The sequence below is a fragment of the Xenopus tropicalis genome, chromosome 6 (assembly GCF_000004195.4).
Source record: "Xenopus tropicalis strain Nigerian chromosome 6, UCB_Xtro_10.0, whole genome shotgun sequence".
In the NCBI taxonomy this organism is placed as follows: Eukaryota; Metazoa; Chordata; class Amphibia; order Anura; family Pipidae; genus Xenopus; species Xenopus tropicalis.
This window is the reverse complement of record NC_030682.2, coordinates 78406201-78432513: the sequence shown is the minus strand read 5'-3', so window position 1 is coordinate 78432513 and position 26313 is coordinate 78406201. Positions and strand designations below refer to the sequence as shown.

Below are 26313 nucleotides of genomic sequence, written 5' to 3'. Positions count from 1 at the left end.
AGATCTGCTTCTCTCAGAGGGAAGCAAATCATCTGCATTGTGTCCCCTTGGCCTTATATTTATATTAGGGGGAGGGTAAGCCTCATTATGCTCCACCTGCTTATAAAGTGAAAAAGGCACTTACCTTGAATGCTAGTTTAATGGTTTCTAAAGTCTTTGAAGGTCTACACACAACAGAGAGAGCAATAACATACTCTCTTAGGTCAATAGTGCCCTCTTCATTCTATGTAAGTAAACACAGCACAAAAACACATTGTAAGAGCTTCTGCTAGCTTTATGCTTTCCTTCCATAGACAGTCATAATTTGAAAAGTAAGGACAATGGAACATTGGCTGATTTTGTGTATTCTTCAGTATCCCAAGAGGTAGGGTCAAAATGGAATAGGTTGCACTTCCAAGCAACAAATCACCTGACAAATAGGCAATGTGGTGACATGGAGAGCTTCTGCTCTTAATGTTTGGGCTAATAGCCAGTGTACCATTGCCCAAAATGTATTTTTCAATATCTTGCCAAATATACAGTAGGTGATAAGGAGCGTTCCATTTTCTCTGTAATAATAAGTGTACCTTGTGCTTGATCCTAACTAAGCTTCATAAATACATATTGAAATATTTTTAGTAGAATTAAGGTTTTAGAATTATTCAGAAAAACTCCGCACTTTAAGTATTCAAGATAAAAGACTCCATAACTGTATGCAGTAATCCTATGCTTATAGCACATAATGTTGGTGTTTTGAAAATGTGGTAATTTGGGCTTTAGTAAGCATTTGGTTAGGGCAAGTCAGCCATACTGCTGACTACATATCGCTACTGCTGGGAAAGCTCTATGATGTAAAAATGAAAATACTTTGTATCTCTATAATGTTTTGCATATCACTAAATTAGAATATTACTTTCAAAATTACATAAAACATCACAAGGCTTTAACAAACTTAGAGAAGCAAGAGCAAAAACAAGAATAGAGTCCATTAAAACTAAAGACGGCAAAATACTAACTAACCCAACCCAAATTGCACAAGAATTTGCTAATTACTACTCTACTCTTTATAACCTTAGTAATGATCCAAATACTCCTCAACTGACACAAACCAACATTGACAATTTCCTAGCTTCTCTATCTTTGCCAACAATATCACAACACAAAGATCAACTAAATCAACCCATTTCAGCAAGAAATCAAAATTCTAAAAAAAATAAAGCCCCCGGACTTGATGGGTTTACTAATAACTTCTACAAAAAACTAGTACCCAACATCTCTCCGTTTTTAACACAACTATTTAACAACTTAGGTTCCAACCCTTCTCCCCGTTCTGAACTATTTCAAGCTATTATTACCACGATACCAAAGCCAGGGAAAGACCCTAATTTTGTAACCAATTACAGACCAATCTCCCTACTAAATTCGGATATAAAAATCTATGCAAAAATACTAGCCACTAGATTGAACCCCCTATTAAAGACACTTGTAGTAAACGATAAATTAGGTTTTGTCCCAACTAGACAAGCCCTGGACAATACTAGAAAAACAATTAATATTGCCCTTCATGCCAACTTTTATAGAGCACCTTGCCTGATTCTATCCCTAGATCAGGGGTGGGCAAACTTTTTGGCTCACGGGCCACATTTACTCACCCCCGGGCCGGACCGGGCCAGGGCGGTCAGGGCCAGGCCAGCATTACGCCCCTTCGTCTCTTTAATTCCGGCCCGCCAATGACACTAAGGGGCACATTTACTAATCCACGAATCCGAATCACGAATGGGAAAAAATCGTATTGGAAACGAAAATTTCGTTAGATCGCAAATATCGCGAAAATGCTTATGAAAAAATCGTATTAGTCACGATAATATCGTATTGGCGATCCGAAAGTCCCGAAATTTTCGTGCGGTGTACGAAAAAGTCATGCGCCGTACGAAAATGTTGTGCGGACGCCCGAAAAAATCTGCGAAAATACGCTCGGAACGTTCGCATGAACGCTCGAGCGTTCGTGCTTTTGTAAATGTGCCCCTAAGTCTCGCGTGATGAGACTTGGCGTCGTCGGCGGGCCGGATTAAAAAGGCCAAGGGGCTGGATGTGGCCCGCGGGCCGTAGTTTGCCCACCCCTGCCCTAGATGCTGAAAAAAAGCATTTGATAGAGTAGCTTGGCCCTTTATTAAAGCATTATTATTTAAATTTGGCTTTTCTGATTTTTTTCTAAATAGTACTTTAACCTTATACACTAAACTCTCTGCTAAAATACATACAAATGGCTTTAGTTCTGTCTCGTTTTTTTTTAAATACAATACATTACAATTAAAGACCCTACCAAATCCCTACCAGCTTTATTTCAAATACTCAAACAATTCTCCTTAGTCTCTTATTATAAAATCAACACCACCAAAACAGAGGCTCTCCCTATCTGGATTCCAAACCAAACTTTAGCGGACTTGAAGTCTTCTTACAAGTTTGAATCTTCCATAAAATATTTCGGTATCTACTTAAGCTTTTCTGTTAAAAATTTGTTTACAGAAAATGTTACTCCCTTACTTGCAGTAATTCAAAAACTCACCCAGGATTGGATGTATAAGAATATTTCATGGCTTGGGTGTTTAGCAGCAATTAAATGTAACCGGTTGCCAAAAATTTTATATTTATTTAGAACTATTCCAATTGCTATCCCTACTAAATTTTTCGTATTACTACAAGGCTTACTATCCAAATTTATCTGGCAAAAACGGAAACCTAGAATTGCATTTAAATACTATGATAAAACCAAAAAATAAAGTAGGCCTGGCTCTCCCCAACTTTAAAAAGTACTACCATGCCTGTCACCTCAATTTTTTTATATGGACAACCCTCCCCAATGGTCATTACAAGAAATTTTAGTCATACCCAACACGGATATTCCAATTACTTCCACAATATGAATCCCCTCTCAATTACGAACTGGACAAAAAATGTATTAACCTGCGACTATATCTACAATCAAAATCTGGTATTCATTTATACATAATGACAGTTTGAAGAACGGACTATATCCTCAATTTCCTTTATCCGGGTTCCAAAAAATAATAGATAATTTGAATTTAACCTTGTGGAAACAAACAAACATATCCACTTTTGCAGATTTGTTTCAAAAATCGACATTCCAGCCTTTCACTTATCTAAGGAACAAATTTAATGTCCCAAACACTACAACTTTTTTTTCCCACCTGCAACTATCCAGCTATTTAAAAACTCATTCATTACAGAAACTAAAATCCTTATCAACGGACCAAAAGCAGCTTTCTACTTTATTACAGCAACCTTCAAAAATCTCGCAGTATTACACTTTGATTCTAGACATAAACACACAAGAAATAAATCCTTATATGAAAAAATGGGAATCTGAAATTAACACTACAATTGACCTTATCGACTGGCCTTCTCTATACTTTTCTCATCAATCCGATCAAACCGCGTTCTTGAATCCAGTGTGAAATTAATGTACAGATGGTATATGACCCCTGCAAAAATTTATAGAATCTTCCCAGTCACATCTAATAAATGCTGGAGAAACTGCAACCAGAACGGAACCTTCATCCACATATGGTGGGACTGTCCTAAGATTTCTGAATTTTGGTACTCAATATTTAATATTCTAACAGAGTTATCACAAACAAATATTGAAATATCTCCCAGACCTGCTCTCCTAAACCTTGACCTGGACCATATTCCCTGGAATAAAAAATGCCTTATAATAAATATACTAGCGGCATCCTGCTTATTGATAGCAAGAAACTGGAAATCGACATTGATCACTACATTAAAAGATGTAGTACTTTTAATCAATAGTAACAGCACCATGGAATATTTTAATGCCAGAAATAAACATTTTTTGCACAAGTATCCTGCAAAGTGGGATTCATGGAACAACAGCAAATATGCTGAAAAAAATCCTGTCAGAAATTCTATATGACTTTCCCTAAGCTCGGCACTTAAGATGTAATTGAGTAGTAGACAAAACTATAATTTGCCTTTGGGCCCTTTGAAAATGAACATAACCAAGATATAGACGGCTTATATGGGATGTTTTACTTTTATTTTTTTTCTAAATAGCCTGGCTTCTATACAGTTAAAGCTTTTACATCTCATGTACATTTGAAAGTAAATGTAATAATGTTGCTGTAAACTTTACTTCACCAATAAAAAAAGAGATAAAAAAAAACCCATCATAAGGCTTTGTTCCTAAGCAACTATATTATTACTTGCATGTAAGGAATAGTAACTAACACAGCTCATTGAGTCTAACAATACCTACTTCATCAAATAAGGCAAATAGGTCTGCTAATTTTTCTGTGTCTGGAACATATAAGTATGCAGCAAACTCATGAAGGGTGATCTTCTTCCCATTTCTTTTCCTGGCGCTTTCACAGAATGCATCAAGTTCCTTCTCAAGTTTTTCTGGTTTAAGACTGGAAACAACACAAACAAAGCTATTAGCTTTTCATTATTAAAATGCAATACAATGCTCAAACTATGGCAATATATCACAATTTTTATGATGTCATCATTTTAGTCTCTGATAGAGTTCATCAGTATTTCCAGTAAAGTGAACATCCTTTCCCTGCTGCCAGTTTGGAAGCTTTGATTTCAACATTGCCAGAATCCATGCAGATGACTGTGGAAATCTCTTCACTAGGTAATACTTGCTTTCCTAAAATGGCAGTTCATGTTTAAGTTAACTTTTAGTACATACAATGTCCTATTCTTAACTTGGAACTGGCCTCCATTTTTTTTTATTTGTCTGCTTCCTCTGACACCTAGCAACTTGACAGCTGCACAAAAATAAAAAATGAAGAAAGATCAAGAGTTGCAAATTGTCTCAGAAGATCACTGTCTGCATCATACCAAAAGGTAATTTAAAGTTGATAAAGAAAGCAAATAACATGGGCAAGTTAACCCTGAATATTATCATTTTAAAAAAGCTGCCAGTTTTTTTTTTGCCGGTTAAGCTGTGTTTTGGACACATATTACACTACATGACAACTTGCATACACATGAAAATTCCCAGGGAAAACTTTGTAATGTTGCCTAACTTACTTCCTTAGACAGCTATATAGTTCATCCCGTAGGTTACAATTATTACCAGGTTAAATAGTATATAAAATAAAATATTTCAGCCAGTGGTGCATTACATACCCAAGGCTTCGCACCAGTCTTGCAAACTCCAGAAGTGAAGTATCTGAAGGGAGACGTAGTTGCCCCTCAGCCAGTGCCAGCTGGCAGTCTTCAAATGTATAATCTGTGACAGACACTCCCAGTGCTCTTAAAGGTTAAAAAAAAAGAACAACAAAAAAGTGAGCAATGCCTTACATGTTATTTAGACGTTTTACATAGTTTAGATATTTCATATTTTATTTGTACAATTTTTACCAAAACTATTTGAAACTGTTATCATGGATACATGTCCATAAATAAAGCAAGATATTTTCTAGATCTGAATGCCCACATGCAAAGTACTGGTTTCTCCTATTTAAGCAGCAGAATTTTTTACCTTTATATGCTTCATCAGTTGCACCATACCATTGGAAAACGAGCCCTCAGAATTTTTGTTTTAACTTATCATTTATAGTCTTAGTTATTGTTTACCTCTACCACAAGATGGTGCTGAAATAGTACATATAAGAAGCTTTAAAATATTCATTGTTTGCTTTCGGAAACAAAATCTGCATTTAGGAGTAAATGTTGAACATCCTGGTTGGTAAACTATCTGAACCTGCCCTTTGGCATCCCACACACTGATACACACAAATACTAGCATCGTCTACCTGTGACTGACCCAAGTACCTACATTTAATTGGTCACAAAAATATACAGCAACTCAAATGGAATCATCCATAGAAACTTCTTACTATTTACACTCACAAACAAACCAGGAGGAAATCAGTTCAAACATCTGGAACTGGCAAAAAGTTCTGCTGTTTCAGCTCTTATTATCAATACTTGTGATTTATATAGCATGGACATATTCACATTATGCTGTGAAAGATTGAGTAAGGCGATAGTCTGAGTGCTGTGTACTGCGTCTACCTTTTTTTTTTAGTTTAATTTGAGTTAAACCAGTAGCATTGTTTAATTTTGACTAAATACGGGCATTTGGTGAGAAATATGTGACTGTGGTCACTGCTAAAACTTCAGGAGTGTGACACTTATAACTTCCCTAGACAGTTTATGGAGAGTTAGCTACCCAAGGGTTTATCCTACATAGAGCCTCAAAGAGCCACCCATGGGTTAACCTTACTTTTTTAATTTGTATTTATTGCATAAATATATTTCTGACATTGCAAATCTTTGGAAAGAAAGAAGAAGCAGAAAAGATAAATCCAGACAGGGAGGACATGCAGGATGAACTTACTTGGCCATTACTCGCCTCACATTGTTTGCATACAGTGCAGGATTCTTTTTTTCCTCTTCTGATGGAGTATAAATTGGAAGAAACTGCAAAGTTTAACATGTAAAGTGATACTTTAAACAATTTTTCTTCATATCCAGCCACAGTAAAAGTAAGCATGCATAAAAGCATTCCAACAGTTAAAAGGACATTTCATGTATATGTCAGCAAATCTGAAAACAATACAAGCTGTACACCGTTTAAGCTAAATAAAACAAAGCACTCCATATGTGAAATTCTTATTATAAAATTCTAAACCATTCTGACATTTTTATAATAATTTAGCAAATGAAGGCACAATTTAGAGCAGCTTTCACTCATGTTTTAATAAGTTAGAATAGTGATTATATTATATTTATTGTTAGGAAGACAATACATTTTAAAAAAAGAACAATGGTAGATTCAGCATTAGGTGCAATAATAAGTGCAAAATGCAACCAATTAAAATGCAATGCAGACTGTTCTTGTGCTTCACTAAAGCAGAATTACAGCACTGTTGTCAGGTGCAAGGAAGCCCTAACCTTAACATCTGCCTTAAGCAAGCATGTACAGTGCAACTGCAAAAAATTTTTCCTAGCACACAAGTAATTTTGTGTTCATCAACGTGGAAACCCACATCCCCTTTACCTGGTGCAACTATCTGCACCTCCAGCATTGGGAGCAAAGAACTGCATCAGAAAACATAGAAAATCTGGTAAAGAATGGTGCACTCCGGGTACAAAAATATGGCACAGGTTTTCTGCATCTGCTTAAAGGAACAGTAACACTAAAAAAATGAAAGAGCTTTAAAGTAATAAAAATATAATGCACTGTTGCCCTGCACTGGTAAAACTGGTGTGTTTGCTACAGTAACACTACTATAATTTATATAATAAGCTGCTGTGTAGCCACGGGGGCAGCCATTCAAGCTGGAAAAAAGGAGAAAAGGCACAGGTTACATAGCAGATAACAGATAAGTTCTGTAGAATACAATAGTGTTTTATCTGTTATCTGCTATGTGCCTGTGCCTTTTCTCCTTTGAATGGCTGCCTCCATGGACACATAGCAGCTTATTTATATAAATTATAGTAGACTTTCTGAAGTAAACACACAACTTTTACCAGTGCAGGGCAGCAGCACATTATATTTTAGTTACTTTTATACACTTTCATTTTTTGGTGTTACTGTTCCTTTAATAAATGAACCCTTATTGAAATGATGAACATACAAAGCAACATACTGGCCTAGCATACTTGCCTTTACTGACCTTGAAAACAATTTCTGTGCAGGTAAAATAATGATAAAAACCTGTTGCACACCACTCATTTAAAGTAAAACAAACTTGCCCTATATTTTACATTCAGCGAGAAATGTAGCTTCACATTAAAAGATAATCCAAAAGACAACTCTAATGGGACTTCCAGTATCTTTACTTATTCTCTAGAATGTTCTACCATACCTGCTAAACAGTCTTAGAGGCTCCCTCCATTTAAGATAGCTGCTGCCTGTATCTCTCACTGCTGGGGGTAGGAGGAAGAACAAGAAGGGAGGAGAGAAAGAAGAAAGCTGCACAGGTTTGTGCTGTGCTTGAAGGATTTTGCTGAGAGAAGGAAGTCTGACTCATGTGCACAGAAAGAAAGAAATGTGGTGTTTCTTTTCAGAGAGGATGCAGAGCATCATTACTGTGATTGTTTATTGGTGTATTTACATAGACCTTTATGATAAAGCTTACTTAGCTTTTACGTATTCTTCTCCTTTAAGAAAATAAATGGTGTGGCTACAATACACTACAAGGAATTAGCTAATGCTTCCAATATGGCAATATTTTTTTTTTATGGCAATATTTTTTTTTTTACTTACCTCAATCTCTACATAGTTATGAAATTGGCATAAACTAAGCCACAATATTTTCATCCTGGGGGAAGAAAACATGAAAAGATTTAATTTAATATTTTATAAATCCCACAGATACACAGAAGAATGCGTGCCCGTATAATAAAGCCAGGCTGACATGCGGTACACCCTAAAAAATTTTAATAAAATAAGGAGAATTGTGTCCCAATTAGAATCAGGTACAGGGCAACAGGCCATAGTGAAAACTATGAGCAAGGTCATATCCAGGAGGGCACTATGTATCCAATAACTACGTTAATGCACTTTCCAAAGGATACCTGTAATATAATTTTATATAAAACAAGTTTCATTCAGTCCTTTCGTAACCACAGCTTGTAAAGTGTAAATCCAACGGGATTCCTTCTGTAATAAGAGCTTGTTCCTGTCTCCCCTTCTGGGTGGTGGAATATAGTCAATTGCCATGCAGCGGAGGGTGGGTAAGGGGCTGTGACACACAGGGAGATTAGTCGCGCCGTGACAAATCTCCCTTGTTGCGGGGGACTAATCTCCCCACAATGCCATCCCACCAGCTAGAATGTAAAGCACCGGTGGGATGGCATACGCAGCACTGCGATTTGCTGAAGTCGCCTTGAGAGGAAATTTCGGCAAATCGCGGCACTGGGTATGCCATCCCACCAGCGGGATGGCATTGTGGGGAGATTTGCCGCGGCACAACTAATCTCCCTGTGTGTCACAGCCCTAAGGAATGAGACATTTTCACAAAGTCTTTTTTTAGTATCCGTAGCCTCCTGTTTTGTAATGGCTTTCTTAAATGCTGCCCTGTGGTTTCCAAGTCTCTCTCTATTAGTGTATTTATGGTTTTGCCCACATACATCAAGCCACATGGACAGATCCATGTTTGTGATCGATTTCTGAAGGGACTAACTGCCAGTGTCAAATTGTGAACTGTAAAAGAGATTTTGTTCCTGTTTGGACTTATGTTTTTGGTCCTGTCTTGGCCAGTTTTGTCATGCCCTTTGTATTTCGTGTTGTAAAAAATCCCAATCATCAAAGTATGTAAACTAGAGGCATGTAAAATGCTATTGCGGTCAGTTTCCTTTCGGTAAAGTTTGGTGCCAATCTGGTGATTCTCAATAAATATAGTGAGATCCAGAAAATGTACTTGTATGGAACTATATTCGAGGGATAATTGGACATGGGGTTGTTTATGATCAACTTGCTCCACCAGTTCAATTAATTACTGTATATACTAGAGTATAATGTGCTGAAAAATCACCCTCGGCTTATACTCGAGTAGGGTGCCATGGGTCCCTCCAGACTAGCACCCTCTGTCCTTTAAGTACAAATTAGCCCACCCGCAACCAGACCCTCCAGTTGCTGATTGAGCTAAGGGGGTAGTACTCTTAAGGTATCATTGTTGCTACCCATATTGTTTTTGTTGACCCTCTTCTCCACTTACAGAGCTAGTTTACTGTTTTTCTTAGAAATAAATATTCAAAAACATATACCCCACTACTGCCTCATTTAATGTAATTGTATTGGAATTTATTTTGATTATTGAAACTTAGCAGTAGCTGCTGCATTTCCCACCCTAGGCTTATCCTCGAGTCAGTAAGTTTTTCCAGTTTAATTAGGTAAAATAAGGTACCTCGGCTTATAATCGGATTGGCTTATACTCGAGTATATACGGTAATTATTGGACCCAAAATTACCTAAACCTCACCTCCCTGTGCTTAAATCTGTGTAAGGGCACACAACAAATAAGAAGCAGAGGGATGGGGGCAAGACAGGGGAAACCTTTAAAACATGAGGAGACTAGTGCTGTTCAGTTTTACATAGTCATGACAACAGATTTCTATTAAAACCTGAAATTTATTACTATCTTTTTTAATTATACAGTTGTCAGCAATGAGTATGGCTTCAATTCTACTCATTAGATGGGGTGTCAAGATACATTTGTACTTAGTATGTGTGTGTTTCTAAATTTAAATAAATTTGAATTTTAAAACATTAAAACTTACGCTCCAGGTCCCTGCCAGGTCCAGGTTATTGTGTCCTATTGAAAAACAATATGAAAATAAAATGTATTATTTGTTGATAACTTTCAGACATCCTCTATCTTTCCATACTTTTTTAGGCTGGCATCATGCACAAGCTCTGCTCACACATACGCACTTTCACCACTGGATGCCACTGTTAGCTTGTGAACATCAAATACAACATGGTAAGCCTAGAAGGGGAGTGGGGAGATCATTGACCATTAACTTTTTATTGAAAACCTGCTGTATAATGGTATCTATACATAAATATTAATCCAAATAACCTTTTTACACATCTTTGCAAGATGGCAAACAGTATGAGGATATACTGGGATATTCAATTTTTACATATGCGTGGAGGCTATTATACTGCTTGCCACGATCAAGTAACTATAAATACATTTTAATTTTGCAAATATCTGGTGGATAGGCTTACTGACCCTTACAACAAGGCATCTGTCTGTATTTCAGAAGTATAAAGAGAAAAAGCCCTGAATAAAAAAAATGAGCTTGAAAAACATACACGTAAGTCTGCTACTGAGATTGAACCTTGCATGGGTTTGTGTCTGGGGCAGGAATTTTAGATTGCAAGTTCAGCAGGGGCAGAGGCATTCTAAATATAGTTGTCAGTACTGTATTCTATGAACAAGACAGATTTTTGTGAAAAGGCCTAACAGTGGACACCACAATAAATTCATATTAAGCACTACTTTATAAAATATGCTGTTTTAATGAATTAGTTTCATTATAAAAATGGAATACCATGTAAAATATACAACATTCCTTTCCTGGTATCATATATGTATAGTACAGCAGACAGTATGTTACGCTGATCATTCTTGGAAAACAGGGTAAAGAGCTAAACACCTAGATTTGCTAGGAGTTAAGTTCCTATCTGCCAACAAATGTAACACTGCCTCTGTAAGCTCTGTTTTCAAATACAAGGATAGATTCCATTTGCTCATTGTAGCTATTGGTTTTGTAAACAAGATACATTACAGTCAGGGGAATTCATACATTCCCCCAAGGGAAATATTTTTTTTTTTTTTTCACAAACAGTGAGCCAAAGGACACAAGGGATTTATGTGTGCCCCAACTAGCCAGATGGTATATATTGAATAAACAAATCAATACATAGAGAAAAGTATGTATAATACTGTTTTCTTTAAACAGAAATAGAGGAACCTGTATCTTTAAAGGGTTAATTAGTGGTTTAGCAAAGCTTGAAAAACAAGCATATACGCACGATTTTCATAAAATATTTGAAGCATTGGCTTTCACAGGTGGATAAAACATATTACAGTATCATTTACAATTCTCATGTTGAGCAATTGTATATTCACTTCATTCTTTCTTCCACTCCAGTAAAGGGCTGTGGCACTTTAGAGTAAGTTATATGCCTGAGCAACTTAACTACATGACTTTTGTGTCAGTGGGTGCAGTCTAAGGGACTGTTTTTTCTGTGTTACCTAGTTATAATCAATAGTCATGGAAAGTGTGTCAAGTTGACTACTTTGTTTTCCTTTTAAAAGACGTGATGGTTCAAAGTCATATATATTTAAAAATAAGTACAGTGCAATAAATGCTCTTTCTTACAACCTGCCTTCATTAATAATAAAAGTACAAAAACAACCCACTTTCAGCCCTTCCATCTGACCACGAACCATGCTGACTTAATCAGTTGTTTACAGTCATTTTTTTTTTTTCACAAACAGTGAGCCAAAGGACACAAGGGATTTATGTGTGCCCCAACTAGCCAGATGGTATATATTGAATAAACAAATCAATACATAGAGAAAAGTATGTATAATACTGTTTTCTTTAAACAGAAATAGAGGAACCTGTATCTTTAAAGGGTAAATTAGTGGTTTAGCAAAGCTTGAAAAACAAGCATATACGCACGATTTTCATAAAATATTTGAAGCATTGGCTTTCACAGGTGGATAAAACATATTACAGTATCATTTACAATTCTCATGTTGAGCAATTGTATATTCACTTCATTCTTTCTTCCACTCCAGTAAAGGGCTGTGGCACTTTAGAGTAAGTTATATGCCTGAGCAACTTAACTACATGACTTTTGTGTCAGTGGGTGCAGTCTAAGGGACTACTTTGTTTTCCTTTTAAAAGACGTGATGGTTCAAAGTCATATATATTTAAAAATAAGTACAGTGCAATAAATGCTCTTTCTTACAACCTGCCTTCATTAATAATAAAAGTACAAAAACAACCCACTTTCAGCCCTTCCATCTGACCACGAACCATGCTGACTTAATCAGTTGTTTACAGTCATATGAAAAATTTTGGGAACCCCTCTCAGCCTGCATAACAATTTACTCCACTTTCAACAAGAAAACAGTGGTATGTCTTTTATTTCCCAGGAACATCTGAGTACTGGGATGTTTTCTGAACAAAGATTTTTAGTGAAGCAGTATTTAGTACCCTTGTCATTTTGCTAATTTGTATGCATGTAACTGCTCAATACTGATTACTGCTGTAAAACCCAGGTCTGGCAGGTGAAGAAAATGAAGAAAAATACAGAAACAGCATATGCGGAGGATTGTGAGAATGGTTACAGACAACCCAAAGGCCTACAAGAACATCTTGCTTCAGATGGTGTATCTGTACATGGTTCTACAGTTCAGCGCAATTTGCACAAAGAACATCTGTATGGCAGGGTGATGAGAAAAAAGCCCTTTCTGCACTCATGCGACAAACAGAGTTGCTTGTTGTATGCAAAAGCTCATTTAGACAAGCCACAGTCATTTTGGAATAAAGTGCTTTGGACTGATAAGACAAAAATTTAGTTATTTGGTCATAACAAAAATGGAAGAAGCGGAAGAAGAACACCGCATTGCAAGAAAAACACCTGCTACCTACTGTCACATTTGGTGGAGGTTCCATCAGGCTGTGAGGCTGTGTGGCTAGTTCAGGGACTGGGGCCCTTGTTAAAGTCAAGGGTCGGATGAATTCAACCCAATATCAACAAATTCTTCAGGATAATGTTCAAGCATCAGTCACAAAGTTGAAATTACGCAGGTGTCGGACATTCCAACAAGGCAATGACCCTAAACACAATTTAAAATCTACAAAGGCATTTATGCAGAGGGAGAAGCACAATATTCTGGAATGGCCGTCACAGTCCCCCGACTTGAATATCGAAAATCTATGGGATGATTTGATGCAGGCTGTCCATGCTCGGCAGCGATCAAATTTAACTGAATTCAGACACTTATCAAAGGCTATAGGAGGCGGTTACATTTGCAAAAGGAGGCTCAACTAAGTATTGTTGTAGTATCTCTGTTGGGGTGCCCGAATGTATGCATGGGTCTAATTGTGTTATGACGCATATTGCATATTTTCTGTTAATCCAATAAACATGTTACTGCTGAAATACTACTGTTTCCATGAGGCATGTTATACTGTATATTAAAAGAAAGTTGCTACTTTGAAAGTTCAGCCAATGATAAACAAAACTCCAAAGAATTAAGAGGGGTTCCCAAACTTTTTTATATGACTGTATATTTAATCAATAATGCACCTAGGGGCTAATTTATAAATACTGGGCAGTAACCCATAGCATCCAAACAGTGATAAGATTTTTCCAGCCAGAAGTATGAAGTGTGTTTACTCAAGCTGCGCTATGAGCTAGAAATCATGGCAAACTGCTGCTTGCTGAGAAGAAATGAAATGCAGCCAAATAAGCCAAAGACCACACTTTCATATTCTACTACAAAACTGAATATAAATTGAATTAAATAATTGTTTGCATTTATATCATGATTTCATTTTGTTTTAATATTGTAAATCCAGTTTCATACCGCCTTATTTGGGTATCTTAAAACCACAGGCTGTACCGGGACTCCAGGAATAAAGGCACCTGGAAAAGAGAAAGTTTACATTATATCAAGAACCCTGACATTCAGACACACACAATTAAGAATTGGGCTGCTTAGTTATGGAGTGTAATTTTAGCTAGCATTCAAAAACACACCACAATGGCCTCTTATTAATTTGATTTAAAAAAAAAAAAAAAGTCATCTACAATTTAATCTACAAAAATCCTTATTATTCCTTAAAACGATTCTAAGTTTACCTGCCTATACAAATAGGGTTTAATGTCAATAGGGTTTAATTTAGTGCCATCAAAAACAAACTGTAGAGAATTTCATAAAGAAATCATGGTGTCCCATTCTTCTTGGTTACCAAGACCCCAGTTATGAGCCCACAAATTGCCTAGCAAAAATATAATGCTCTAAACTGCACTCCAGCCACGCCCGTTACACCCATATTATTGGTATGCTGATATTCAAATATATTTATCTATCCCTTTCAAGAAGAATACAGATGACATTGTAGCAGAAAGAGTCTTGGTGTGAACTGAAGTCTGTGCAAGGTGCAGTTCTTACCAGGTTTAAAGGTAATGAGACAGGATCTGTTGGTACAGGTTCCCTCTGGAAAAATCATTACCTTTAAAAGAAAAATAATGAAAAAAAAAATCACAAAGTTTACTAAAGAAGGATAAAATTATACCATTATGCAGGTATAGGACCTGTTATTCAGAATACTTGGGACCAAGGGTATTCCAGATAAGGGGTCTTTCCGTAATTTGGATCTTCATATCTTAAGTCTACTAAAAAAAAAAAATCATTAATTAAACCCTATTGATTGGGTTTTGCCTCCAATAAGGATTAATTTTATCTTAGTTGAGATAAAATACAAGGTACTGTTTTATTATTAAAGAGAAAAAGGAAATTAGTTAAAGAAAGAATTTTTATATATATATTTATATTTATCAATGGAGGGCATGGCATTGTGAACACGGTGCTGCCAAGTGGACCATACATTTTACAGGTTCCAACATGCGCACTTGTGGACCAGCCATTCCCTTCCCCACGATTTTGACTATAACCTGCAATGGCCTCCTGAACACTGTGGCTGTGGCTTTTATTATAGCCGACGCAATGTTTCGGTCCCCATCGGGACCTTTCTCAGAAAGGTCCCGATGGGGACCGAAACGTTATGTCGGCTGTTTATGCTACTTTGAATATATGTTTTGATTTTTCACAAGAAATCCCGGAGTTGCTGGTCTTTTTTATACTATTGGAACCCTTTACCGAGCACCCGAGGTATGCTTTGTGTGTGTGTATATATATATATATTATATATATATATATATATATATATATATATATATGTCAAGCTATGTGTCCGCACTAAATGAGTTTAACAGATGGGTGCTGAAGTTAAAATATGTAAATACCTATAAACAGGACTAGCACACCATTTCACAGCAATTCATTTATTTATTAGTTCAAGGTCCCAAAACGTTGGAACGCATGGTGAATGAATAAATAGAAGAATTGCTGTGAAATGGTGTGCTGGTCCTGTTTATAAAAATGAAGAACAGAGTGTCGCACACACAGAGATTTAAAAAAGAACAAAAAATCTTTATTAATCCATGGATTAATAAAATCTTTTTTAATCCATGGATTAAAAAAAGATTTTTTGTTCTTTTTTAAGTCCCTGTGTGTGCGGCACTCTGTTCTTCATTTACATAAACTTCTGGCCAGTACCTGGGGCAGCTGATTGTTTGTAGGGAGTGCTCCTTTTGTTCCGTTACCTGTGGCCACCTGCCATTTGAGTGACTTCGTCTTCTGATTTCCTCCACTGTCTTTTTACGAGAATCCTGATCAGAACGTGATACAAATACTGGTCGAATGTAGTTGATTAAAGCTAAAAAACAAAAGCAAAAATAACTGAATTCCTGAAAATGCATGTTTTTGTTTTCTTTTTGCTTTTTAAAATAGGTCCCCTTTTAAAAAAACACAACCTGTCACCCAAAGAAATCCTTTTCTATCATGTTAGTTGAGGAAGCAGACAGGCACCATTTTGTTGGCATTATTACTATGACAAGTTTCTCTAAAATCCTACATGTGTGCAGTATAGGGGAACTAGTGTACATGCAAAGCCTACACAATTATAGACTGTGTGGAGGGAGAATGTGAGGAGTGCAGTGTAATGAACAAGCCCTGATTAAAAAGTGAAAGTACCCGACTGCCCCTCATTTCCTGCCTCAGGCATAAAAACGGGGCAGGCAATATATTATTGCTGAGATTTTTAAAATACACTTATAACAAATATAGATGTTGTAATAAAAAATCCTTTGGGTTTCATGTTTCATTTGTAAAGAATGTTCATCATACAGGTTCTTATGTCAGGGTGCCAGGTCCACTATAAGCCTACAGTGTGTTTACCAGAATAAAGTTAGCAGTTTACCTAAATTGTTTACACACACACACATATATAATATATGTGCAATATCAGACTTATTAAAATTATACTGTAGGCAAAGCAAACAAATTGTATCCAAGTTTTCTGTGGCTGTGTAGAAAGCACAAATTATCATAGGCTTAAGTTTAAAGGAGAGTGCAAGTCAAAATTTAAAAAGCATACTGCCCAATAGTCCTCCTATTGTTTAGTAAAAATGCCACACTTTTGGCTCACCTAATCAAATATTTACTCAGTCACACTTACCGTATATACTCGAGTATAAGCCGATCCGAGTATAAGCCGAGGTACCTAATTTTACCTTAAAAAAACTGGAAAAACTTATTGACTCGAGTATAAGCCTAGGGTGGGAAATGCAGCAGCTACTGCTAAGTTTCAATAATCAAATTATTTAATAAAAGGACACTCACAAGTGCTTACATGATCATATTAATAAACACAAGGTAATTTAAGCTTGCATATTTACAGTAGCGTAAAATCCTAGTTCTGCCAAGTGATGTCTGGTGAGAGGTAAGCAGCATGGTGCTTTGTTAGTTTTTCCCCAGGCCAATAACATGCTCATCACTGGCTTCTACGTTCTAAGCAGTTTCATGCCTGAGAGCAAAACATGGGAAGAAGAACTTGCTCATGTAAATAATTTCATGTACATGCCTCGTGTAAGCAATATATTCTAGGCTGTATTTTATTATTTACGCAGTGCCATAAGCAGTACATCATATTGTGTAACATGCCCTTTGAACAGGAAATGCACAAAATATGCAATAAAAAAATAAATATTACAGATGTCCTATTGGCAAATGAGGCAGCTGAGGGGCTATGCGAAACCTGAAGGAAGGCAATAAGTTCAAAATGATGCCACACCATCCACATGGCTTATCCATCCGAGCGCACCCCCCCCCCGAGTACTTCTGCATGACTACTTCAAAGCCATCCGGTATACGCAGATAGCGCATAGCAAACACATGCGCACCCGAGCGCACCCCCTGTAAATACTTCAGCATGAGTACTTCTTCTCCTATCCGGCGCCCGAGCGCACCCCCGTGCATCGCCAGAACGAAAACTCAGCGTGCGCAGGGCGCAACGTGTGACGTGCGTGATCTGCCGATGCATGGCGGGGGTGCGCTCCGGCGCAGGAGAAGGTATTTATGGGGCTTTGATTCCTCTGAATGGCTTTGATTCCCCTGCAGTCCCGGGAGTGGGGGGGGTGGTGGTGCGCACAAGCATATGTCCAGGGGTGAGTGGTGCGGCCGGGAGAACTTAACTACCGTATATACTCTAGTATAAGCCGAGGGTGCCTTTTTGAGCACATTATTAGTGCTCAGAAACACGGCTTATACTCGAGTATATACGGTACTCACATTTTCTAGAACAGGCAGCCATCTCTAAAAAGGTATTCTCCCTTCCTTTCCCTCCTTGCTTCATACTGCACATGTGTTTCATTCCCTCCCCCCATCCCCTCTGGCAGATCCGCTTCTGATTGGCTGGTGGGCATGTGTAGCTCAGAACAGGAGACAGGATCAAGTTACACACATGCTCAGAGAATAGGAAAGCTGCCGCTGGCAGCCTACAGGACGGGAAGAGACATTTCAGTGATGTCACTGGAGTCTTCACACTGCTGTAGGCTGCCAGCACCATATCTCAGAGAAGCAAGCGTGGATCTGGGAATTTAGATATACAGTAAGTACTTAAAAAGAATGCCTTTAGACTTACTTTTAATTTATTTTAACCTTTCATTGTCCTTTAAGGTTACAAAAGAGAAATCAGAAGCTGCTAATTTAAGGTGGCTAGAAATGGGTTCTGTTGATTCCTGCAGTGACATAATATACTACTTGCCAAAAAGAAAAGTAAACCTGCTTTGTCGCAGCTACTAATGTTGCTGTGTGACAATATTTACCAGAAATGACATAATGTATAAAAAATAATCTGACATGGAAACTGTTTTGATGGTTTGAATAACATGGAAAAAGGCTAATTTTTCACTGTTATAGTGCAGATGGATTTAAAGTTTGCACTCTATGCTTAAAAGAGTGGAGCAAGCGTATTTTCACATTCCATAGCGCACGTGGCACCATCGAGATTAATATTCAGTGGTTCCCAGGTCACAGAGTTGGTGCAGGTTCAGTGAAGTAATAAAGCAAGATTTGTAGAAACTAGGAAGTGAGGAAGTTGGTACAGAAGAGGATAATACACTGTTAAAGCCCTGAGTCCAACCATGGTGTCCTGATAAGTTTAAATCTAGTCTGGGTACCCTTAGTTTCTGATGTGAACTTATTTAGAGGTATTGCTTTGTTAACCAATTGTTGCCATGCAGAGATGCTGGGTAAAGTTACACCCATCCAATGCATTGCCATGTCCTTTTTAGCATAGAATAGTATGGACTGGTATCGGTTGCATGTGTGGTTAGCAGGAATAATGCTGTCCAAAATTCCCAAGAGGCAAATTTTAGGTGACATTACTTTAAGGAATTCTAAATCGTTTACCAGGATATTTACAATAATTCGCCAGAAGTTAGCTATTGGTGGACAGGACCAGATAATATGGAAGAAGTTTGCATTGGTTTGTCTGCATCTGGGTCAGGAGTCATCCATCTTTCTCCCCATTTTAAAAAGTCTGATGGGGTTTAGGATCTTGTATTGAATAAGCCTATCCTTGGTGGAAATTAGGAAGTTGTAACAGTTCTCTGTTGCATCATCCTAGTCCTCTTGGATCATATCTGGTATAGTTTGGAGCCATTTGTCCATTATAAGGGCAAAAGGTTGGGAAACTGAGTTTAAAAGGATCTGATATATCCTTAAAATCAGTTTGGAGGTTCAGTGGAGAGTGTCTTCTAAGGTTGTGGTGTGTAGTCTTAAGTTGATGTGATGGGAATTGTGCCCTGAATGCATGCCTGAACTGATATTAGTAGAATAGAATGTGGTGCTGGGGGTATTTTTGAGTTTAGGAAAAGGTCTCCAAGATATTTCAATCCTATCTGGGCCAGAATAAAGTCTCTGTTTTAATGTAATATTTTACAAATGTTCTAAAAATTTTCATTTAATAAAAAAAGGGCCACATGAAACAAAGTATAGGAAATGATAATGTGTTGAATTGTCATGTATCCCTATTTACTTTTTGTGAAAAAAAACATTGGGACTTTCTTGAATTGCTCCTTCCTGTGAAAACAACCAGAGATAACCAACAACAAGAAATTAATTCAATGTTGTTACTGCAACTTTTCCAGAGTAAATTTTCAGCCGCACACCAAGATGAACACGGTGTTCAGATTATAGCATTTTACCATAAAGTTGTGAATATAAGTCACTGCCAAACAGTAGAAAATTTTAAGTAGCTAAAAGCATGTAAGTTATTTTAAAAATGAGGAATAACAAAGTTAAAATAAGATAAAGTCATGCGTTATCACTTTTTTTTTTATACAATCTGCTGTCCCTTTCATCTTCTTAAGAGCTATTGCGAAAGGGAGTAAACTTACATGTTGTTTCTGTGCATTCTTCCCATAATATAGTAAAGGAAAGTTAACAAAGGAACAATGTGATTCTTGCCAGGAAAGAAGGGAAGTGTAAGAGGCAGTGGCTTTTATACACAAATATAGCTTAAAGAGGCGAGTAGCCCTTATCCAGGGCACAAACAAAAATTATTTTGCATTTCTATTTTATGGGGGAATATCTATTCAGATACCTAAAGGACTGCTAAGCAGTCCGGCAACAATTATTTGCAAGTAGAAATGCAGAGAAAAATTTTGCCAATGCAGAAAATAGCTGAAAAGAGCAGAAAAGCATAACTACACTTTCTCACAGGCTAATGCACCATACTCTGGCTGTCATGGTGCATCAAACCTACTCAATTGACTAATGAACCAATATCTATGGTACATACAGTGCCCTCCATAATGTTTGGGACAAAGACATCTTATTCTTTGCTTTACCTCTCTGCTCCTGAGTGCAAAACTTTAAATCAAACAATTCAGACGTGCATACATTTCAGTTTCTCCATTTAGAAATGACAACACTTTTTATAAATAGCCCCCCTCATTTCAGGGCACCATAATGTTTGGGACAAAGTAATGGTAGGTACATTAAAGCAGTCATGTTTAGTACTTTGTTGCATGTCCCTTGCATGCAATGACTGCTTGAAGTCTGAGATTCATAGACATCACCAGGTGCTTACTATATTCTCTGGTGATGCACTGCCAAGCCACTACTTCAGTTGCCTTTAACTCCTGCTTGTTCTGAGGGCTTGTCCCTTTTCAGCATATGGAAGGCATACTCAATTGCATTTAAATCAGGTGACTGGCTTAGCCATTCAAGAATATTCAATTTTTTAGCTTTGAGAAACTCCCATGTTGCCTTAGCAGTATGTTTGGGGTCATTATCTTGTTGCAGGATGTAGTTTGGAGGCATTTACTGGAACTTGAAAAGTTAACATATTTCTGTACACATCAGAATTTATTGTGCAACTGCAATCAGTAATTACAACATCAGCGAAGATAAGTGTGCCAGTACCTGTGGCAGCCATACATGCCCAAGCCATAACACCCCCACCACCATGTTTAACAGATAAGCTGGTATGCTTTGGATCTTGTCAACTCTGATACAGGTTAATCTTGGTCTTGGTTACCTGCCCGTTTTTGTTGCTAACTAGTGCTTTGCATCTTGCAGTACAGCTCTGTATTTCTGTTCATAAAGTCAACTATGGATAGTAGTCTGACAAACACACACCTGTTTCTGAAGAGTGTTTCTGATCTGTTGGACAGGCATTCTGCCTCATTTAATATGCTATAGATTCAATTAGCCTTCATTTTTTTTAATCTTTAATAGTTTTTGAACTATTTGCTGGAAAAGGCAGACAGAGAAGGCAAATATTTTTTATTTTTTATAGTTTTTAAACTATTATTTGCCATCTTTTTCTTTCTCTTTCCAGCTTTTAAATAGAGGTCATAGACCCCAGAAGCCAAAAAACTATTGTTAGGCTTCAATTTTATTGTTACTGTTTATTTTGTATTATTTACATTCAGGCCCTCTACTATTAATAATACAGCCTCTCATGAAAATCAAAGCCCGGTTGCTAGGGTAATCTGGACCCTCGCAACCAGATAGCTGCTGAAATTCCAAACTGGAGAGCTGATACATAAAACCTAAATACTATAAAAAACACATATAATAAAAAATGAAGACCAATTGTAAATTGTCTCAGAATAGCACTCTCATATAACATCATACTAAAATATAGGCTGATGGTGAAGAACCACTTTAAAAGGAGAACGCCCCCCCCCCCCAGCTATAAAAGCCCCCTTAACTGGCCTGCCTCGAGCCCCCTCACCTATCCCTTATCGCATAGTCTCTAACTTTAAAATTGACCGTAGCGCAAACACCAACCTTAAAGAGCAGAGCAGCGCAGCTGAACACTCTTCGGGTCTCACCAGCGATACAGACCCTGCTTGCACATTTGCAGTTTAAGCAGGTTTCCTGCTAGCCCCAACTGTGCATGCACAAGCAGGGGAGACCTGAAGAATGTTTGCTAAAAGGGAAGATGTCGCCTAGGTACATAGCTGCGCTGCTTTGTTCTTTTAGCTTGGGGTTTGCGATAGGGACAGTTTTTAAAGTAATAGACTATGCGACAAGGGAGAGGTGAGTGGGGTCGAGGCAGGCCAGTTAATGGGGCTTTTTTATAGCTGGGGGGTGTAGTTCTCCTTCAATGATATCCCAGACAGTTAATTTTGGTAATCCTAAGGTTTGACCGATGTCTGTAATGGTTTTATTCTTGTTTTTCAGCCTCATAACAGCTCCCTTACTTTTTGCTGGCACACAGCTTTTCTCCTTATGTTGACCATTGGCATCTACAGACTCCAAATGGTAGAAGCAAGCCTAGGTATCCCTGCACTCATGCAACAAACCTCACTACTCACAAACACCTGTGAAGCCAATTGTACCAAACATTATGGTGCCCGAAATGAGGGGGGCTATGTATAAAAAGTGTAGTAATATCTACATGGTGAAACGTAAAGGCATGCAAGTAACTTTAAAGTCTGTAATGTGCACTTTAATCATGTCTGAATTGTTTTATTTAAAATTTTACACTGAGAAGCAGAGGGATAAATGAAAGAAAAATGTGTATATCATTAAGGACAAAGATTATGGAGAGCACTGTAGTTAACGGCTGGGATCATCTTAGCTTCCACATACCAAAATTCAAACAAATCGTTACAAATTACAAACAGCATGGAAAATAATATTGAGCAGGTCAACCGTTTTTTCAGTAAATATATTTCTAATGGGGCTATTGACATGAAATGTACACCAGATGTTAAAACAAGTAAGTCCATAAATTATGTGTAGTAAAGTGGAATGACACAGGGAATAAGTATTGAACATGCTAACTAAAATGTATTTAATACATTGTTGGTAATGACAGCTTCAAGGCACCTCATGTATGGAGAAACTAATCACATGCATTGCTCAGGTGTGATTTTGGCCCATTCTTCTACATAAACGGTCTTTAAATCTTGAAGTTCTGGGGGCCTCTTCTAGGAACTCTGATCTTCAGTTCTTTCCATAGATTTTCAATTGGTTTCAAGTCGGGTGATTGACTGGGCCATTCTAGCAGCTTCCTTTTCTTTCTCTGATACCAATTGAGAGTTCTCTTGGCTGTGTGTTTTGGACCATTGTCTTGCTGTTTCATCTTCGGCATCCTGGTAGATGGCAGCAGATTCTTATCAAGAAAGTCACAGTACATTTCTCCATTCATCCTTCCTTCAATTATGTTAAGTCTGCCAGTACCATATGCTGAAAAAGAGCCCCATACCATAATGTTCCCACCTCCAAACTTCACTGTTGGTATGGTGTTTTTGGGGTGATGTGCAATGCCATTTCTTCTCCAAACATGGTGTGTGCAAAGACATCCAAAGAGTTCAACTTTGGTCTCATCTGACCAGACTGTATTCTCCCAGAATTTCATTGGCTTATCCAAATGTTGTGCAGCAAATTTTAAACAAGCTTCAACATGATTTTTCTTCAGCAGTGGAATCTTGTGCAGTGAGCATGCATAGAGGCCATGTTGGCCAAGTGCATTATTTATTGTTTTCTTTGAAACAACTTTACCTGCTAATTCAAGGTCTTTCTGAAGCTCTCCACGAATGATCCTTGGATCTTGGACAACTCTTCTGATTGTTCTTTTGACTCTTCTGTCAGATATCTTGCGAAAAGCACCTGGTCATGGGCAGTTTAGGGTGAAATGATGTTCTTTCCAGTTCCAGGTATGGCCCCAACGGTACTCATTAGAACATTCAAACCTTAGAAATACATCTGTAAACAATGCCATCAGTATGTTTTGTAACAATAAGGTTGCAAGAGAGCTCTTTGCTTTTACCGATCATTAGATGCTTCTTGCTAATGAGAAACCTTTTTATAGGCCATTAATTAGGACAAAACCAGCTGATATTACTTTGCACTGATAGGGGGCAGGAATGCTTTCTAAATACTGAGTTCAGCAGGTTGCTTGGCTTTCCATGCTTTTTTGCACCTCCTTTTCTTTGTGTGTTCAATACTTATTCCCTCTGTCATTCCACATAATTTAAAGACTCATTTGTTTTTTCTTTGTATGTAAGGACTGACATCTGGTGTAAATTTCATGTCAACAGCCCCATTAGAAAAATGTTTGATGAAAAAAACATTAAAGTGTTCAATACACTGTATATGGACAACTTAATACTTAAGCTGTGTTAAACTACAATTCCCAGCATTGTCTGAGTAATTTGAAACTGTAGCCAACCTTTGCCCTACGGGTTAAGCTGCCCGTGCCCGTTTCTCTTTACTTTATGGGGTAAACTAAAAACACTACTAGTGTCCTCCACTGCATAGAATACATATCTTTTTAAATTTAATGTTGAAGTCAAATGTTCCCTTTTCTTCCTGATTTCCCTTCAAGCAAAATACATTTAATGGAAACTATTAAAAGGCAACTTTTTTTCGGTCCTTAAGATCTCTACTTTAAATGTCGAGTACCTCTGCAAAGGCAATAACCTGTTTTTTTGGTCATCCAAGTTATGATTACACAAGCACTTCTGTCTACTTAAGAATGCAGTCAACAACTGTTAAGGCACATTTAACTGAAGGTTTTCCAAGTTTCTGCATCAAGAGTCACTGGCAGAGACTAATGAATTGAGACAATCAGAAGTCTTTACTTATTAAACATGCTTCGGTTTCATGGTGTCAGTATTAATTAACCTATAGAAAAAAACAGCTACGGAGAAAGTTTTTGTGTTTTTCTGCTAAGAGCTCCTTCATTTTAAGATTTATAGAGAACTACAGACAGTAATTTGGGATTTTTAACTGTTAGATTTTAGCTAGCTAGAAATATAAAGTACAGTGACTGATATTCTAGAAATCCCATTCATATCAAGTTGTGCTTATGCACCAAGGCTTATAGTAAATGTTTCCAGTACATCATAGTATACTTATAGTATTGTGAACTGTAATTAATTAATTAAGGTGGCTTACATTTTAGTTTTTTCCATTTTACTTTGTATAAAAAAAAAATGTGATCCAGACACAGCGGGCACCAGAAACCTATATATCAACAGCTGCATGTCACTCACCTGAACTGGAAACATTTACTCAATTATTCTCCCAACTCATTGATAAATCCTGTGCATTTTAACCATTTTTTACACAAAAAATGTGATAAATGTACTAATTCACAGTGACAAGGAAAACTGTCATCAAGCACTGTTCTACAGTACTCCTGGGGGCAGGATTTCTTAACACTGCATGGTAATTAACAATCTATGTCATGTACTATAATATAAATTGTTATAAACTTACTTCCCCAAACTGGAATGTCTTTGCTTTCTGCCTTCATCACAATGGAGGCCATAGTCATTGTGACTGGAATAGCATCAAAGTAGGAAGAGTGTGGCGCTAGGGTTAGTATTGGAGCTTCTGCTGGCAAGGCCTGCTGTCCCTTTACCGTCACCCAGTGAAAACCCCCAGCAAACCACATAGTCCTCATTATTGCTTTCAGTAGCAAGTCCAGAACCCTGTAACAAAATGTATACATTTTATCAACAACAAAAGAAAAACAAAATCTCACAAACAAAATCAAGTATGTAATATGCAGGTGCAGGGAATGTAATTTTCAAAATATATGCATACATATAAAAAGTGTTTCACAAAACAATGGTATTTATATTATTGTAAATTTCCCCAAATTGCAAATTTTTAATTCTGTCAGTCCAGAATCTACTAGACCCCCACATTGAACTCGCACTTACAACTGTCTGGTGTGAGTCCAGATGACTGCCACAGATCTGATTGGTAAGAAATCCCTGAGACTTAGTCACCAGCCAGGGGAGCTACTGAATGCCTAAAATCACTGTGTGAGCCTAAAGTTGGCAATATACAAAGATCTGCTCTTTTGACAAAATTGCTAAATAAGCAGACCTTTGCCCAATTTGGCTTCTTAAGTGCTGGGTCAAATTGGGCTGATCCAATCACATGATCGGATTGGGCCAACAATCAGATCATAACAGATTCTATGCCATTTGGGACAGGAGTGCATCAATATGCTAATGCAGTCTTTTCTGAAGGGATTCTCAAACCTGCCCAACAGATATATCTGTCTGATATTGGTCAGGAAGGCATTTTGTAACAGCACATACATGGACAGATATGAAAGGGGCTGAGTTCTGAAGAACTGAGTTGAGAAATGTGCATTTGATTCAGCATGACTGGACAAGTGCCCCTGTGT

General features: G+C 37.4%; 1 protein-coding gene across 3 annotated transcripts in view; it reads right to left on the bottom strand.

Moving 5' to 3' along the window:
• lpcat1 (lysophosphatidylcholine acyltransferase 1) overlaps positions 1 to 26313 on the bottom strand; it is a 111139-nt gene that overhangs the window by 14321 nt on the left and 70505 nt on the right. For all 3 annotated transcript variants that reach the window (XM_004915336.4, XM_002933119.4, XM_004915335.4), the window contains exons 4-13: positions 25389 to 25603; positions 15905 to 16017; positions 14691 to 14751; positions 14103 to 14161; positions 10264 to 10298; positions 8249 to 8303; positions 6374 to 6456; positions 5158 to 5283; positions 4277 to 4430; positions 125 to 223 (exon numbers count right to left, since the gene is read on the bottom strand). In XM_004915336.4, the coding sequence (XP_004915393.1) occupies positions 125 to 223; positions 4277 to 4430; positions 5158 to 5283; positions 6374 to 6456; positions 8249 to 8303; positions 10264 to 10298; positions 14103 to 14161; positions 14691 to 14751; positions 15905 to 16017; positions 25389 to 25603 (1000 nt within the window). The remainder of the gene's footprint in view (positions 1 to 124; positions 224 to 4276; positions 4431 to 5157; positions 5284 to 6373; positions 6457 to 8248; positions 8304 to 10263; positions 10299 to 14102; positions 14162 to 14690; positions 14752 to 15904; positions 16018 to 25388; positions 25604 to 26313) is intronic.